The sequence below is a fragment of the Ascidia mentula genome, chromosome 2 (assembly GCF_947561715.1).
Source record: "Ascidia mentula chromosome 2, kaAscMent1.1, whole genome shotgun sequence".
Taxonomy (NCBI): domain Eukaryota; kingdom Metazoa; phylum Chordata; class Ascidiacea; order Phlebobranchia; family Ascidiidae; genus Ascidia; species Ascidia mentula.
This window is the reverse complement of record NC_138567.1, coordinates 12514400-12530877: the sequence shown is the minus strand read 5'-3', so window position 1 is coordinate 12530877 and position 16478 is coordinate 12514400. Positions and strand designations below refer to the sequence as shown.

The 16478-nt window shown below is 37.8% G+C and overlaps 5 protein-coding genes across 5 annotated transcripts; 2 read left to right on the top strand and 3 right to left on the bottom strand.

Moving 5' to 3' along the window:
- The first annotated feature begins 248 nt into the window (after positions 1-248).
- Positions 249-1216, top strand: LOC145890148 (glutathione S-transferase 1-like). The gene is made up of 4 exons (XM_082981182.1): positions 249-448; positions 618-762; positions 825-960; positions 1032-1216. The coding sequence occupies exons 1-4, from the start codon at positions 249-251 to the stop codon at positions 1214-1216; spliced, it is 666 nt and encodes a 221-aa protein (XP_082837308.1).
- Positions 1217-1847: 631 nt separating this feature from the next.
- LOC145889411 (glutathione S-transferase 1-like) lies at positions 1848-3113 on the top strand. Its single transcript, XM_082980362.1, has 4 exons — positions 1848-2081; positions 2135-2279; positions 2419-2557; positions 2929-3113. Exons 1-4 carry the CDS (start codon positions 1882-1884, stop codon positions 3111-3113), a joined length of 669 nt encoding a protein of 222 aa, XP_082836488.1. The 5' UTR covers positions 1848-1881.
- A 1133-nt stretch (positions 3114-4246) lies between these two features.
- Positions 4247-5869, bottom strand: LOC145890147 (glutathione S-transferase 1-like). The gene is made up of 4 exons (XM_082981181.1): positions 5670-5869; positions 5278-5419; positions 4869-5004; positions 4247-4440 (listed from the first exon to the last, which is right to left on the bottom strand). The coding sequence occupies exons 1-4, from the start codon at positions 5867-5869 to the stop codon at positions 4247-4249; spliced, it is 672 nt and encodes a 223-aa protein (XP_082837307.1).
- A 1855-nt stretch (positions 5870-7724) lies between these two features.
- Positions 7725-9641, bottom strand: LOC145889360 (uncharacterized). Its single transcript, XM_082980305.1, has 2 exons — positions 8834-9641; positions 7725-8639 (listed from the first exon to the last, which is right to left on the bottom strand). The coding sequence occupies exons 1-2, from the start codon at positions 9581-9583 to the stop codon at positions 8277-8279; spliced, it is 1113 nt and encodes a 370-aa protein (XP_082836431.1). The 5' UTR covers positions 9584-9641; the 3' UTR covers positions 7725-8276.
- Positions 9642-12445: 2804 nt separating this feature from the next.
- LOC145889374 (uncharacterized) lies at positions 12446-14592 on the bottom strand. Its single transcript, XM_082980321.1, has 2 exons — positions 13634-14592; positions 12446-13476 (listed from the first exon to the last, which is right to left on the bottom strand). The coding sequence occupies exons 1-2, from the start codon at positions 14483-14485 to the stop codon at positions 13207-13209; spliced, it is 1122 nt and encodes a 373-aa protein (XP_082836447.1). The 5' UTR covers positions 14486-14592; the 3' UTR covers positions 12446-13206.
- Between the last annotated feature and the right edge of the window lie 1886 nt (positions 14593-16478).

The following is a 16478-nucleotide window of genomic DNA, read 5'->3' as shown; positions in this document are numbered from 1 at the left end:
GCCCATTGAACATTGCGTTACCCATACTGGCACAGCAACGCTCTGTTTAAAATGCAAACAAGGTGACTGCGGTGGCATACGACGTAAAAAGCATCGCTGTGCTTTAGCGTAGTGTGTGTAATATCACCAAGTTCCTCTCCGCTCCAAATCTGTGAATGTCTACGTTTTTCATGCTTTTTGTTATGAAGGTTAAAATTGGAGTTAGTTTTAGAGAATTGTTTCGTTGAGTCTCGGTTAATAAAAGGAACATGGTTTTATTGTTTTACCACTCTGATATAAGCCCGCCAAGTCGGTCGGTGTTATGGACCTTGAAAGAGCTAGACTTGGAATATGAAGTCAAAAACCTAAATCTGTTTCAAGCTGATCATAAGACACCTGAATATTTGTCCATCAACCCAAGAGGAAAGGTCCCGGCTTTGGTGGATGGCGATCTGAAACTCTCGGAAAGGTAAGAAATTTAGTATATTCAAGTGTTGGTTTAGGTATCTTAACTTGAAAACCTTCATAGTTTTATCGGTGCCCATGTCATTCTATTTCCATGTATTGTTCATTTACGTTGTTGTTTTTGCGCAAAATACACATAATTTGATTTGAAGTGTAGACCATATCACTTTTAGCCGCGCAATTGCTGCCTACCTATGCAACATGTACGCCAAAGACGGGAAGAAACAACTTTACCCAAGTGATCCAGAAACACGTGCAGTGGTGGACATGAACCTTTACATAACGGAGTGGGTGTTTGACCAAGTCATGGCCTACATGGTAAGTGAGTGTCACATTTGCATCATTCTGCTTGGTACATTTGTGTTGCGTATACGGATTAGAATTTCGGCGGAATTTTGTTTCGGGGTGAAAATGTTTTACAAGACAAGCTGGACGGGGCCAAGGACTCTTTGAAGCTATTGGACAAAACTTTGGAGGGTCAACAGTACCTTGCAGGAGACTCCATAACCATTGCTGGTACGTATGTGCAGTGCAAATAACAGGAACCTTATTTACACAGCTCTCATGTCATAAACTTGCATACGCAGACTTCTTTGGTTATCCGTCCGTTCTGTTTCTGGAAGCAGTTGGCTTCACCAACTTCAGCGAATTTCGCCATCTGGAGGAATGGATTTCACGAATGAGAAGGAATCGGTTTTGCGCGGAAGTTAATGACAAGGGCATGGAAGAGTCGGTGGCCGCAGTAAAAGCGAAACTTCATCCGAAATCATGAAAAATTCTGCCCCAATGACCCCATAATCAAAAGTTTTTACGTTTTTCAAATAAAGACCATCACTAATTTGAAAATGTTGTTCGTATTGTGAAAATTGTAGCATTCGTTTATGCGGCAGATTTGGCCAAGTATATATGTCCTATGTCATCTGAGACCAGCAAATCGCTTATTAACTTCTCCCATCCTTACCACCAGGCATACAATAATTAGTTGAACGTTGCGTATTGCCAAACAAGTAATACAAAAGGTTGGTAAAACCTCTAATCGCCTGGCGTATGGTTCGTGCAGCAGAACGGTTCAGAAACAAACGAAGGTGACTTGACACTTTTAGAATGTTTGCTGCCGACGATTTCACTCAAATATATTTCCCGCCGCAACTTGCTGGGACGTTTGCTCACTCAAAGGGCAAATATTTGTCACCGTTTAGAGCCAGTCGCCAACTGTTCGTACTTTTGGACAGGTTGCGACGAAGTGCAAACTGCATTGAAGAGTAGTGAAATGTGTCTTTGCATTAGTTTAACAAAAATTGACGTTTATACTTTTGCTTTGTTTGTTACTTGTAATGCTTTCGAACATTTTGGCGCCTGCTGCAAAATATATTGACTCTTTTCTTTTCAGAGCAACATTTTATATTTCGATCAGTTATAGGCGTTGATTTGTGCAACATGGTTATACAGTTGTACCATTTCGGTATTAGCCCCCCGAGTCGCTCGGCTTACTGGACTCTGAAAGCGCTTGGTCTGGAACATGAAGTCAAGATAGTTGATCTCTTCACAGGCGAACAAAAGAAGCCTGAATTCCTCGCCGTAAACCCGCGAGGAAAAGTTCCTGCTCTTGTAGATGGAGACCTGAAGTTGTCTGAAAGGTAGAGACACATATTTTTGTTTTGTTTTATTTTAATGATGTTAATGTTTACAGTCGGGCGATTGCTGCCTACTTGTGCAACAAGTACGCAAAAGGAGAGAAAAAATCTTTATACCCCAGCGACCCGGATAAACGTGCGGTTGTTGATATGCAGTTGTATATAAGCGAATGGATTTTTGAACAGCTTAGCGCCTATATGGTAAATAACTTTCTGTGTGCTTTGTATATAACCTTTTACCCAAACAGCAACAATTTCTGTAGAATCTGTCTTACATACCATAGTATTCAATACCAGGGCGATTTGTCGAATAAAATAGTAATATTTGTGGTGGACACAGAATCTGGCAGGAATCTTTTTCCGTGGGGATAAATCAGTGAAGGAAGATAAGCTCGATGGTGCCAAAGCCGCCCTTAAACTCCTCGACGATATACTGAAGGACAAAAAGTATCTTGCAGGGGACACCCTTACAATCGCAGGTACATGAATGAAGTTTTGGACGGTCCCTTCCAGTACGCCAAACTCACGGTTTTAGATTCTTGGCCGAAAAATTAACATAAAAATAGATTCTAACATCATGTTTTTGGTTTACCTCATTTTTGAATAACCGTTGTTTGTTAAAATGGATATTTCCACATTTGTTATCGACCTAATGGAAGAAAAAGGTTTGATACTATGATATTACCATCTTAACGTTTATCCACCTACAGGGCAGGCCAGTAGCTATATTAATAAAAACACAGTTCTAGCTTCAGTATTTAGTACGTAGTGGCAATATAGAACAGAAACTTGTGCACTTTCAGGCCGGGTTTACATTAGTTGAAAACTTACCAAAAATCCTATGTTCCAGATTACTTTTCCTATCCGTGCGTGCTGTTTTTGGACGCCGTGAAATTTTCCGGCTACGGGGATTACCCCAACATTGTGTTATGGATGGGGAGAATGAAGGCAGATCCTTTTAATGAGGATGTCAACTCAAAGGCGATGCAAGAAGCCACCGCCGCGACAGAAGCCAAGCTCAACCCGAAAGAGTAGAAAAACCCTTTTGGGCTCTTATCAATTGATCACAGATTAATTTTGAATGTTGTGAACGTTGATTACACATTGGAAAACGTTTCAAATAAAGATGTTTATGTGTGTTTTTCATATTGTTTATTACCTCTAGGGAATTTAGGTCGCAGTTGGTACATTTTAACTAATTTTTAGGGATCTTTTCGTCTATTGCCCAGGCCAAGACATTTCACATTGATTTGAAAAATATCGTTACATTTTAACGAAATCTGTTCATCAATTTTAAAAACAAGCAATTGTACGTTATCGTCGTATGACAAGCCCATCAGGTTTAGTCAGTACCTAAAGAAAGTCGGAACAGATCGATACAACGTTCAGGTAAAAAAATTCTAGCCTGTACCTTTCGGTAAGAATTCCACGGCTAGTGTGTTCCAAATACGTGAAAATACTTTAATTTAGTAAATTTATTCACTTACCGCAGTAATATTTCATGCAATGGCATGATTGGCAGGATCGCCCCTCTGCGCAGGTCCTTGCTTGGCGATCACAGCTAACGTATCGCGATCATTAGGTTTGCAGGCTTAGCAGCCTAGCTGGATCCGCCACTTTTTCCTGACAAGTCGGAGCAAGATTTAAAAAATTAAGCTTTCGGTGAGGTTTGAACTCACGACTCTGGGCTAACCAGGCCCAACGCTCTATACCAACTTAGCTACAGGAGCTCAGTGGTTTCAGGGGGTATATTGTGGCCAAGGTACACTGGTGCGCAAGCGCACAACTTGCCAGGTTACCTTCACGTATACCAAAATTGGCAGGATCGCCCCACTGTGCAGTTCCCTACTTAGCGATCACAGCTATGATATCGAGGTCATTGGTTTACATGCTTCGCAGGTAAGGCATTGCAGCCTAGCTGGATCAGCTAATACATAATTGTTTATATTTTTGTTTTCCTGTAATATTTCGTTCTGGTAGGAATTTTTTCTACTTTCAACACTTTAGTGATTGTCCTGTCTATCAGAAGCTGCAAAATTCGTTGATCGATACCAAATTAAAAATATTTATTCGTAATTTGTATAAAACGTACAATACGAACATATAAGTAATGAATTCCATGAGAGATCTTTAAAATTTGCCGCTCTTGTATTCACAACACAAGGGAATTAAAATTTCGTCTCCCTCTTTGGCTTCATCTTTTCTTTTAACATCCCTGCTATCTGCTCCATGGGCTTGGCGTTCACTTCGTTGTCGTACGAAAGCGCCTTAAGTCGACCCATCCAAGCTTTGACATTGGGAACTTCACCAAGGTCGCCGATCAACACTTCCAGCATTACAACAGTCGTGTAGCTGCAGAAGTCTGCGAAAGGTTAAATGAAAGTTTTGTGTTACTTTGCATAAAATAAGCAGTTTATTCGAAGCACGCCAAACAAGTGAAAATGTAGCAAAAAAAATCAAAAATAAGAATTGGAAATACTGTCTTGGGATTGTTTCGAAATACTTTCCTCATTTGCAAACTTTTACGTAAAACTCACACCTCAATGGTTTGCCTTACCAACAATGGGTTTCAAAAAATTGAGGTCAGTTGAGTTCCGAGTACATAAGCCCAACTAAAATAAATGGCCACAAGCAGAAAGATGTGTCTTAAAAGGGTGGTACAAGAATCAGAACGGAAATAAAAAAACCTAATCAGGATTCGTCGCCAGGACATCCTGGGTTCAAATCCCGGTGTGGTAAAATGAACGGAAATAACTGTAACAAAATTACAGATAACTTGCAAAGCTTTACCTGCTATTGTAAGGTTATTCCCGGCCAGATACTTCTTGCCTTCTAATCGGTTGTTGATTATTGTCGCGCATTCTTTTGCGGCCGTCACTTTTTCAGCTGAAGGTTTTTCGCCGCGAAGAAACATCGCTGGCGGATTCTGCAAACACAAACATTTAAATATCGCGAAACACATCTTATCTCCTTATGTTGTTGCTTGTGTGGATCATGTTAGTGTGGACTTTAGTTTCACTGCTTTTAGTATTCAAACTGAAACCTAATGGACCAATTCTGTCGTATCGAATGTAAGGTTTTCATATTGTTTTCTCAACGCAACAGTAGTTATTTTACTGCTGTTTGTAACAGGGCGTTATCCTAGATCATATAACCACCAAGCAAAGTTTACTGAAAATAATGTTGTAAGTAGTATTACCAATCCAATGAGAGCATCGAAAGCTATTTCTGAGACGTACAACTCCATGTCAACCACTGCTCGTTGCTTTGGGTCGGATGGATAAAGTGACTGTTTATCTCCTTTGGCGTACTTGTTGCACAGGTATTGGCATATTGCTCGGCTGCAGAAAGAACGCATGCGGTTACACGGTTTATCACGCAAATATTTTATTAAAGGGTAACTAAAACTATGATTTCTATGGTAGTTTTAATTGCAATCTATTTATGCTTGAGTGCGAATTTAAACAAAAGTCCTTCAAATTTCAACATCGCCAAAAGTGTTTGCTTATACATTGAACTTTAGTTTGGTCAGCAGGGATGACGTAATGATACAGAGTGAGGTAATAATATATGATGTATAGGGTGACGTACCTTTCCGAAAGCTTGAGTTTTCCATCTACTATCGCCGGGACCTTTCCTCTGGGATTTATAGCCAAGTATACTGGCTTCTTGTGTTCCCCATTGAACATGTCTAACCTGTTTACTTCATGCTTAACGCCCAACGCCTTCAGGGTCATATGCACGGACCGACTTGGTGGACTGAAATCCATGTGATAAAGTTGAATAACCATCTTTTTTTAATTGGTGTTTATTTTCTAATTTGGTTTCTGCCAGGAAAACCAGAAAAAAAGTAGGGTAAACGTTGATTGATTCTTGAAGAAAAGTAATTTTGAGCAACGTTTTTAATTTTGTGGCTGAAGTTTATTTGAAGGCGGCTTCGCTGTTAAACTCAAAACTGCAATCATTTCAAAGACATATAAAGCTATTGTTTTGTATTGAAACATTTTGTTGAAAAGAAGCGTCTTAGTATCAATTATTGAATCAGTCCAACTCTAAACCTTCTTCTTTCCGCATCAACTAACCTTGAAGTCAAATATTCAGTCAAATAAAACTCGCATTTCTTTTTTGTAAACTTGCTTTTAAAAAGTAAATACACTCAGCAAGCACTTTCATTCCGCAAATGTAGTCAATAAAACCACTAGAGAGGCTGCAGAACACAATCTACCGCACAACGCCAATTATCCTGTGTTTAACAAATTCCTAATGACTTGCAATTTTTTCCCTCGTGGATCTAGCAACGGACAGTTAAAGTTTTACCGCTCAGTACACTAAGGCGCGGCTTAGCGGCATTCAGTCTTGATGAACTGTTTACTTTGCTTGATTTGTCACCGAGTCAATTTGATCTCGTATTAATAATATTTTAACGTTTAAAGTGCGGTTGGTTACAGACGTCTCCCTTGTTTGCCGAAACACCCAATCACAAACAGGGCTGCGGAGAAAGAATATTTAATTATCAATCTTTTCATTCTTGCGTATCAATTGTGTTTAAATCCATTATTACGAAATACGTTGTTGTATGAAGCCCCTAGGTCAGTGTTTCCCAACCAGTGATACGCAGCGGTATTCCAGCTGATACGCGAGCACCTTTGAGTAATTTGCGGATATAGTTTGAATTTAAAAAAATCATTAGTGACCATAAAATGTTTGGTACTTCATTCCCTAGATTACTATGCAACACTCAACTACGCGTCGAAAGTGGTAGACGTTTAAATTGTTTTACCTCCCAGTGGTATGCAACCACAAAAAGGTTTAGAATTACTGCCTTAGGTAATAAATACTTCATGTGCAGTTATTAAAATGAAATCTTCTTCTTAAAATAAATCAGCTGTTTTATTTTTTTTTAGCACAGAATTCGACGATGCTGCTATGGCGGAATTAATGTTCATGCGAAACTTTAAATAAAAGATCGCCAATCACTCTTTGTGAATTATTTTGGATCCTAAGTAATATACTTTAATTATGGGTTATCCATAAGTGTCAATATAAAGGTTGAATGAGCAAATGCAAAGGCTGTTGATCGAGTTTCTTTTGAGCAATAATACGCGCCCTCCATGATCCACAATGCCGGCAATTGCTTTTTGGCAAACAAGCGAAATTTCTGCTAACTTTCAAAACTCAATTTTAGGGATTTAATTGCGACATAAGGCCTGAAAGCTTGCAAACAGCGTAATCTAATTATTTATTGATGAAGCACAGTTGCGAGGATCCGTTTAAATTATTGGGATGCATTTCGAAATATAAGAAAACAAGTGTGGTCGTTTTCTGAAGTTTTTTTATTTCGTTAGTCTACCATTAGCGAATTATATGCCGCATAATACGATTCGGGGTCCAAGCAATGTGGCGCGTAAAAGGACGAGACATGAAAATAAATGCGGAATACGCTTATATTTTTCTCCCGGTTGTGTCACAATAACAGACGACTGTGTCACTGTGCGGTTACACTACGATGGAAATGGCGACGGACTGTAAAGCACATATACAAACTTTTACGGAGAGGCAAACGATAAGCTTGGACACGTTTCTTTCAAATAATTCATTGATCCAACTTTTTATGTACGTGCGACTTTAAACACCAAACATTGAAAATCGTGGATAGAAATCATATCATTTATTTTGCTGTTTTCCTTCAGTTCTAAAATCATCAATAAATTCGCTACAATAATGGTAAAGGAGAGCTAAGAAACAGTTTCAGGGCGTTAAAAGCAAAAACTTTGCAAGTAGCAAGCTTAAACAATTTAGCACAGCAAGTTTTTCACATGTATGTTATTACAATTGTATCGCTCTGTTTAACAAAACTTGACAACATCTATATATATCTATATATAAAGGCAAAATACAAAATCCCCACATCTATTGAATTTAAAGATAACTACAATGCGAATGAGAAATCAATTAAAACATGAAGCAACTACACAAAAAAAAACATAAATTTATTTTTCTCCGTACTTTGGAGACAATAAGATACACAGGTTTCTTGACCAAACCATAAAGATACAGCAAACAAAGCTTTACGTGTTTCATGTGTACAGTTCAGTCAGACGCTATTATGCTATAGTTAAACTATTATAGAACTACAGATAAACTAAGGAAAACAAATTAAAACACAATCTTGAATAGGGGCTGATTAAACAGTGGTTCTTAAGTGTTTATGCAATCATTTATTATGAATTCTGGTTGTATAAACAAGGAAGTGGATTTTGTTTTTTTAATTTCAGGTGCCCAGCCTAAGGATTTGAGTATCTCGTTCGCAAACCATCTGTGGTTTGATCGATAATCCTGCACTAATTGCAAGAAGCGTTTGAACTGACGTTCTAATTTTGGATCTTCTTTCAATTTTGTTTTTAGACGTGCCTCCCCTTTGAACATCTGTTGTATCTGTTGAACAATTTCTTGTTCAGATGGACTTTTTCGTGACTCTTTACCTTGGTTCTCTGCTTTCAATTTGTCTGAAAGTTGTGTTCCTTCTGGAGTTAATGAAGCACTTTTCATTTCTTGGGATTTCTAGAAATAAAAAAGTTTTTCAGTAGTTTCAGAGACAAAAAATGGAAAGAAAAAAATGCATTAGTTGTTTTTAAGAATTATTGTTTAGAAAAATATGCATTATTTGAGAAAAATTTGCTAACATGTTATAACGTTTTGCAGTGAAGGTGAATGTATGGAAGCACACCCTGGAAGCAAAACAAGAAACAACTCACTTCAAATCTCTTTACCAGTTCATGTTTAAATTCTTCAATATTTTTCCTTGACTGTATCTTCTCCTTTTCCAAATCCTCGGAAGTGATCTCAATACTTGTAGTGGCAATAATTTGTACATCATCAAACTCATAGACCATTTCATTTGTATCACTTCCACATGCCGAAATCCGTTGATTTAAATCTTTCACAAGCTTGCCAGACTTGCAAGCTTCAACAAGGCAATTTGAAATTTCTTTTGTTTCAGCAATCACTTCCAACTTTATGCTACCTTTTGTGATGCGTCTCACGATTGCCCCAGACACTGCTGTTATTGAATCACAGATTGCATCAACAAATTTCTCACTGTTTGCCAGTTTATATATCATATATGCCCCAGCCATGCCTCCAGCTATACCAAATGCACATGCTGGAAAGCCAAAAAGCTCCATATGATGATTATCGATAAGAACTCGATTTTGGTAGGGCTGCAATAGTCGTGGCAGGTCACCTGGTGGAATCCTTAGTAATTGCAGTAGAAGTTGTCTGTGCTCAGGCTGCAACAGTGGATAGTGTTGCACTGGTTGACCGTGTAGTTCTTGCAGTAGTTGATGTGGTGGTTCTTGCAGTGATGGATGTGGTGGTTGATGTTGTGGTGCTTGCAATGGTTGGTGTGCTGGTTCTTGTATCTCTGGTCCCTGTGCCAGGTCTTGCTCAGGCGAAAATCGTGGAAGTGGGAAAGAAGACATATTGTTGCAATCAGTATTACACATATACCAGTGGTTAACAGATAACTGTTGCTACTCTATATATTTTTTTTAGTTAATTTCTAAGCTTTAAATAAAAATAATTATGAAATGTAAATATAAGCTTTGGACATGCAGCCACATTGTATCTGGGAACATAAATAATGAACTTTTACACTCCTTGATTTAAAAATTTTTACCCATTATTGAACAGATGGTACATGGCACATTTTGAAAAAAAATATTTTAGTGCCTTTTATCGATTTCAAATAGACTTCAAAGAAAATCAAGAATAAAAAATTTAAAAACACATACATAGAGGTGGATATGATCAGGACTTCACATCTTTAATGAGTCTTATTTCGCAATGCTGCAGGTGTACATTGGCTGATAATTCACTAGTTTAGGTAGGAATTTTTTATTAAAACATGCGAAGCACAGCAGTTGGGTACCCAACGGATACACCCATACACGTTGACCGAAAGGGGCAACAAATTGGAAATATGCCAGATTGGAAAGTTTGTTTTTTGCGCGGAGGATTTTGTTTCGGCGATCGTTGATTGCGCGGACGATCGCAACGTTTTTTCGTATGTTAATGCATTAGCTCATTAATATTGCGCGGATTATCGGCAAATTTTCGCAAAAGTGCGCGGAGGATTTTTCCTCCGCGCACGACATTTTTTCCAGTCTGGGAAATATGTGTGTTTTCTGGTGTAAGAGCTAGCCCAGTGACACAGTTAACAGCTGCACTGATAAAACTTTGTGGGTCGAAACAGGGTGTTGTATCACCTGCGACGTGTCCTTCCTTCTGCAGCTCTAAATCATTATTATGGCTCTTTTGCACACAAACGTTAACGTCCAAACTATTATTACAATAAATGGTCTTTGGCCAAAGATGCAATATCAAAATGTCTGGCAGTAACAAATACCAAACGTCAGTTGAATTTTGTATCTGCTTCTGCGCAAAAAAGGAACCGAAAAAGGAACTGAAACTTTATAAAGGGGAAACCCCAATTTATAAAACTCTTGACGCATATGGCTTTGCGTTTTCCGAGGTCGAAACTTGGCCTTTTTACCAATAAAATTAAAAAAAATTAAAAAGTGAACTGGTCAAACCGATATATGATTACTGTATTAACATGTAGACACAAGTCATTGACAATGTGTTTTTTCCTCTGTAGCGTCTCGAGATTACACATTGCAGAATTATTTCGATTTTCTGTAAAATATTTACCTGTGGTTTAATGTAACCGCACACCCACACCGTCAGCCTGTTGCCTCATGTAAATTGTTTTATTAAAGCCCTTGCTGGCAATTTATTATTTTTTGCACTTTTCTTTTGTTTTAGTAATGACCAAGCTAAACCCTTCACTGCAGATAACATCTATTGCGTAAAAAACTCTTGATGCTTCTTAAAAACGTCATTTTTTTCTTTGCCACTTCATAAGCCACCACATTTCTCTGCACCAGATACGATAAGGTACAATATATTTGATATAATCTAGCGCACTATTATATACTCACACTCTGCAGTTCATTCTCTTATACTCGTACAGACATTCGCATATGTACGAATACATAATTGCCGAACAAGATTATGTTACAAAGCTGCAGACAGGGTGTGCACACGCACTGTTTCGACCTGTAAGGTCTCGTCAGTGCAGCTGTTAAGTGGCACTGTGCTAGCTTTTACACTAGCAGGCACACTAGTCTCCACTTTGTGGTACCTTTCGGTCAACGTCGATCTGCAGGGTACCCTATACTTAGTACCAAACAACAGAGAAGACGAACCACTGTAGAGCGCACTATGGCCAAACGGATCTTTTGCTTGGTAACCGATAGTGCAAAAGGCAAAAACACCTTGCAATAATATGGCCTTTTTTGCACATATATTACATTGGTGTTTTTGCCTTTTGCACTATCGGTTACCAAGCAGATCCGTTTGGCCATACCGATGACGGAACAACATGTAACAGAACCTCTCAGACAACTTACAAGATTACCGTCCACTAGCGCTGGAATTTTTCCTCGTGAGGGCCAGGTATTGTAGTCTGTTTTGTTTGCCAGCATCAGATCCACTCCCCTTACCTCAAACTCCACTCCAAGAGCCATTGTCATATGCACCGAACGGTGGGATTGTCTCCTTGTGATAAAACTGAATAACCATTGTCTTTGCAAACTCTATACCTCGGGTAATGGAAAACGCTATTTTGTGCAATGAGTAGAAGAGTAAAACACTGCGTATACCGGGTTGCAAAGGCTATAATTGACTTTTCTATTTTTGAAACGTTTTGCTGAACATGTTTGTTCAGATAGTTACAACGTAAATTGCAGACAGCAGCGACAAGAGAACTTTCACCTTTAACTTCCAATGATTTGCATGGCATAGAAAAGGCGACGGTAACTATGACAATTAATGATTTACCGGCAGATTTCGCTTTGCTTTTACTGCATCAAAAACAGGTTACCATGATACTGCTGGGCTAAGTAAAATACAATCAGCATATTCTTCTTTAAATATATCTGATGTTTTATACTTTTTTTAGCACAGAAACCGACGATGAGGCTATGGCGAAATTAATGTTTATGTGAAACTTTAAATAAAAGATCATGACGCTGAACGTCAATCACTTTTTTTGTGTTATTTTAGATCCTGCGTAACAGACTTTAATGATGTGTAACATTGAAATGGGTTATTCCTAAGTGCTAATATATAGGTTGAATGAGCTGATGCACTGGCTGTCGATCCAGCGATTTTGCTTTTGGTTGTGCGGTGTAATCATATCTTTCTATTGTGCAATAATAATCGCCCTTCATGGTCCACAATCCCAGCAATTACTTTTAGCAAACAAGCGAAATCTCCGCTGAGGTGCAGATCACTTTCAAAACTCAATTTTAAGGATTTAATTGCGAGATGGGGCCTAAAAGCTTGCAAACAGTGGTAATCTGATAATTAATTGATGGAGCACAGTGGCGAGGACCCTTTTAAATTATTGGGATGCATTTCGAAATAAAAGAAAAAAAGTCGTTTTCGGAAATTATTTTTTTTTGTTAGTCTACCATTAGCGAATTAATTGCCGCATAATTCGATTCGGGGTCCAAGCAATGTGGCGCGAAAAAGGGCAGGACATGAAAATAAATGCGGAAAACGCTTATATTATTCTCCTGGTTGTGTTACAATAACAGACGACTGTGTCACTGTGCGGTTACACTACGATGGAAATGGCGACCGACTGTGAAGCACATATACAAACTTTTACAGAGAGGCAAACGATAAGCTTGGACACGTTTCTTTTGAATAATTCATTGATTTGACTTTTTGTATGCATGGAAGTTTAAACACTAAATGTTAAAAAATTGTGGATACAAATCATTTATTTTGCTTATTTTCCTTTGTGAATTATGCAGTTCTAAATCATCAATAAATTTACTACAATAATGGTAAAGGAGAGCTAAGAAACAGTTTCAGGGCGTTAAAAGCAAAAAATTTGCAAGTAGCAAGCTTAAACAATTTAGTACAGCAAGTTTTTTGCATGAATGTTATTACATTTGTATCGTTCTGTTTTACAAAACTTTGCAACATCTATATATATAGCAAAACCCCCACTTCCTTGTACAAACAAGGAAGTGGATTTTTTTTTTTTTAAATTTCAGATCCAGCCTAAGGATTTGAGCATCTCGTTCGCAATCACACTGTGGTATAATCGATAATCCTGCACTAATTGAAAGACGCCTTTTGGATTTTCTTTCAATTTTGTTGTTAGAAGTGCCTCTCCTTTGAACATCTGTTGTGTCTGTTGAACAATTTCTTGGCCAGATGGACTTTTTCGTGACTCTTTACCTTGGTTCTCTGCTTTCAATTTGTCTGAAAGTTGTATTCCTCCTGGAGTTAATGAAGCACTTTTCATTTCTTGGGATTCCTAGAAATAAAAAAGTGTTTAGTAGTTTTAGAGACAAAAAAATGTATGAGAAAAAAATGCATTAGTTTTTTTAAGAATTATTGTGATGTTATAACGTTTTGCAGTGAAGGTAAATGTATGGAAGCACACCCTGTAAGCAAAACAAGAAACAACTCACTTCAAATCTCCTTGCCAGTTCCTGTTTAAATTTTTCAATATTTTTCCCTGACTGTATCTTCTCCTTTTCCAAATCCAAAGAATTAATTTCAATACTTGTTGTTGCAATAACTTTTATATCATCAAACCCATAGACGATTTCATTTGTATCACTTCCACATGCTGAAATTCGTTGATTTAAATCTTTTACAAGCTTACCCGACTTGCAAGCTTCAACAAGGCAATTGGAAATTTCTTTTGTTTCAGCAAGCACTTCCAACTTTATGCTACCTTCCGTAATGCGTCTCACGATAGCCCCGGACACTGCTTTTATTGAATCACAGATTGCATCAACAAATCTCTCACTGCTTGCCAGTTTATATATCATACATGCTCCAGCCATGGCTCCACCTATACCAAACATACGAGCTGGAAGGCCTTGAAGCTCTAAATGATGAATATCGATAATAATTCGATCGAGGTTGGGTTGTTGCACCTGTTGCAACAGTCGTTGCAGGTCATCCAATGGCATCCCTAGTAATTGCTGTAGTAGTTGTCTCTGCTCAGGCTGTTGTGGGTCTTGCACTGGTTGGCGTTGTGGTTGATGCTGTGGTCCTTGCAATTGTTGATGTTGTGGTTCTTGCAATTGTTGATGTTGTGGTTCTTGCAATTGTTGATGCTGTGGTTCTTCCAATTGTTGATGTTGTGGTTCTTGCAATGGTTGAATTTGTGGTTCTTGCAATGGTTGCATTTGGGGTTCTTGTAATGGTTGAATTTGTGGTTCTTGTAATAGTGGAATTTGTGGTTCTTGTGTCTCTGATCCCTGTGTCAGTTCTTGACCAGGTGAAAATCGTGAATGTGGGAAAGAAGACATTCTGTTGCAATCAGTATTACATATATATCAGTGGTTAACAGATAACTATTGTTACTGTATATATTTCTTTTAGTTTATTTCTAAGCTTTGATTTAAAATAATTATAAAAAGTAAATATCATCGTAACTTACTCAGATGCAGCCATATTTTATCTGGAAACATAAATAATGAAGTTTTAACAGTCTTTGATTAAAAATTTTTACCTATTTTGAACAGACGGTAGCCTACATGGCATATTTTGATAAAAGTATTTTAGTGCCTTTTAAACAATTGAAATAGACTACAAAGAGAAGCAAAAAGACAAAAAAATTGAAAAAAACTAGTGTATTCAATGGGTTGAAAATCTGTGTATTTCCTAGTGTAAGAGTTAGCCCAGTGACACAGTTAACAGCTGCACTGATGAGACCTTACGTGTCGGAACAGTGTGCACACCTGTGACTTGTCTAAATCATTATTAAGGCTCTTTTGCACATAAACGTCCAAACCATTTTTACAACAAATAGTCTTTGGCTAGAGATGCAATATCAAAATGTCTGGCAGTAAGAAATTACAAAAGTCAGTTGAACTTTGTTTCTGCTTCAGCGTAAAAAAGCTGCATTAACAAAAAGATCAAGCCTCGCAGCGGAAGGAACTGAAAGTTCATCTAGGGGAAACCCCCATTAATAAAACTTTCAACGCATATGGCTTTGTCGTTTAACAAGGTCAAAACAAGGCCTTTTTACCAATAAAATTAAAATAAAATAACTAAAAAGTAACTTGGTAAAACCCATATATGCTTATTGTATTAATATGCAGTCATAAGTCGGCAATGTGTTTTTTCCTTGCAGCGGTTTACACATTGCAGAACTATTTTAACTTTCTGTGAAAATTTTACCTGTGGTTTAAGGTAACCGCACAACACCCACCGTCAACCCAAAGATTTTAAAAACTTTTTAAATTTTAAAAAATCATTAGTCAACCTATCGCCTCATGTATTTGTTTTATTTAAACCCTTGGTTGCAAATTATTATGTTTCGATTTCTCGTCGATTCACTTTCCCTTTTGTTTCGTAATTACCAAGCTAAACCCACCATAAGAGTCAGAAGGATGTAACCGAATTACAGTTTGTCTCCATACATGCTAATAATAGGCATGTTAACATGATCGGGACTTTCGTCGGGACTTTCAGCAAACGGTACTCCAGACAGGAAGTGAAGTAATTTAAGTCAAGGTATACCGAGACTTTTAACCGGACTTTTGAAAGTCCCGCAGGTCTTAAACCAAAAGTCCCTGGAGCCAACTAGCAAAAGGTTTCGAAAAACAGATGCCCCGTTGAAATAAAAACATCTTATTGCATGAAAACTCATTGAGTGAAAGCATTAAATGAGCCATCCACAAGAGGTGCACATGGACACCGATGACGTAACAACATGTAACAGAACCTCTCAGACAACTTAAGATTGCAAATTTCGCTCTGTTCGTTGATTTAACTGCATCAAGATCAAGTGACAAAACAATCTTTTTATGCGTTATATACACTAAATTATACGAAAACGCGCAATAATGTATTTTTTAATAATCTGTCAGAGCAAATGTCAAAACCATTCATACACGTTCCTTTATAATATCATCCCGGTTTGCAATTTTGTTGTTGGTAGTGAGCGTTGCAAATGAGTACAAACAAATGTTGGACTGAGGCACTGCTCTGTGGCTCAATGTCGCATACCTCTTCATCTTAGGTTTATCAACTAAAGCTTGTAAGTTGGATGATAAAAACAATCACAATAGGGGAAGGTGAAATTTGCCTCTTTACCTTGTAGTGTTTGAAACTAAATAAAAACACTGATGACTCCCGGCGTGTTTCGGGTATAAGCTTTTTTGAGTACGAAAACAAGTTTTGTTTTAAGTAATGAATTCAATTGAAACCGGAATGTGCATGCTCTCTTTTATGTAAATGTAATGCTGGTAAAAACGAAGCCACATCCCAACAGATATTACAATAATCGTGAGCACG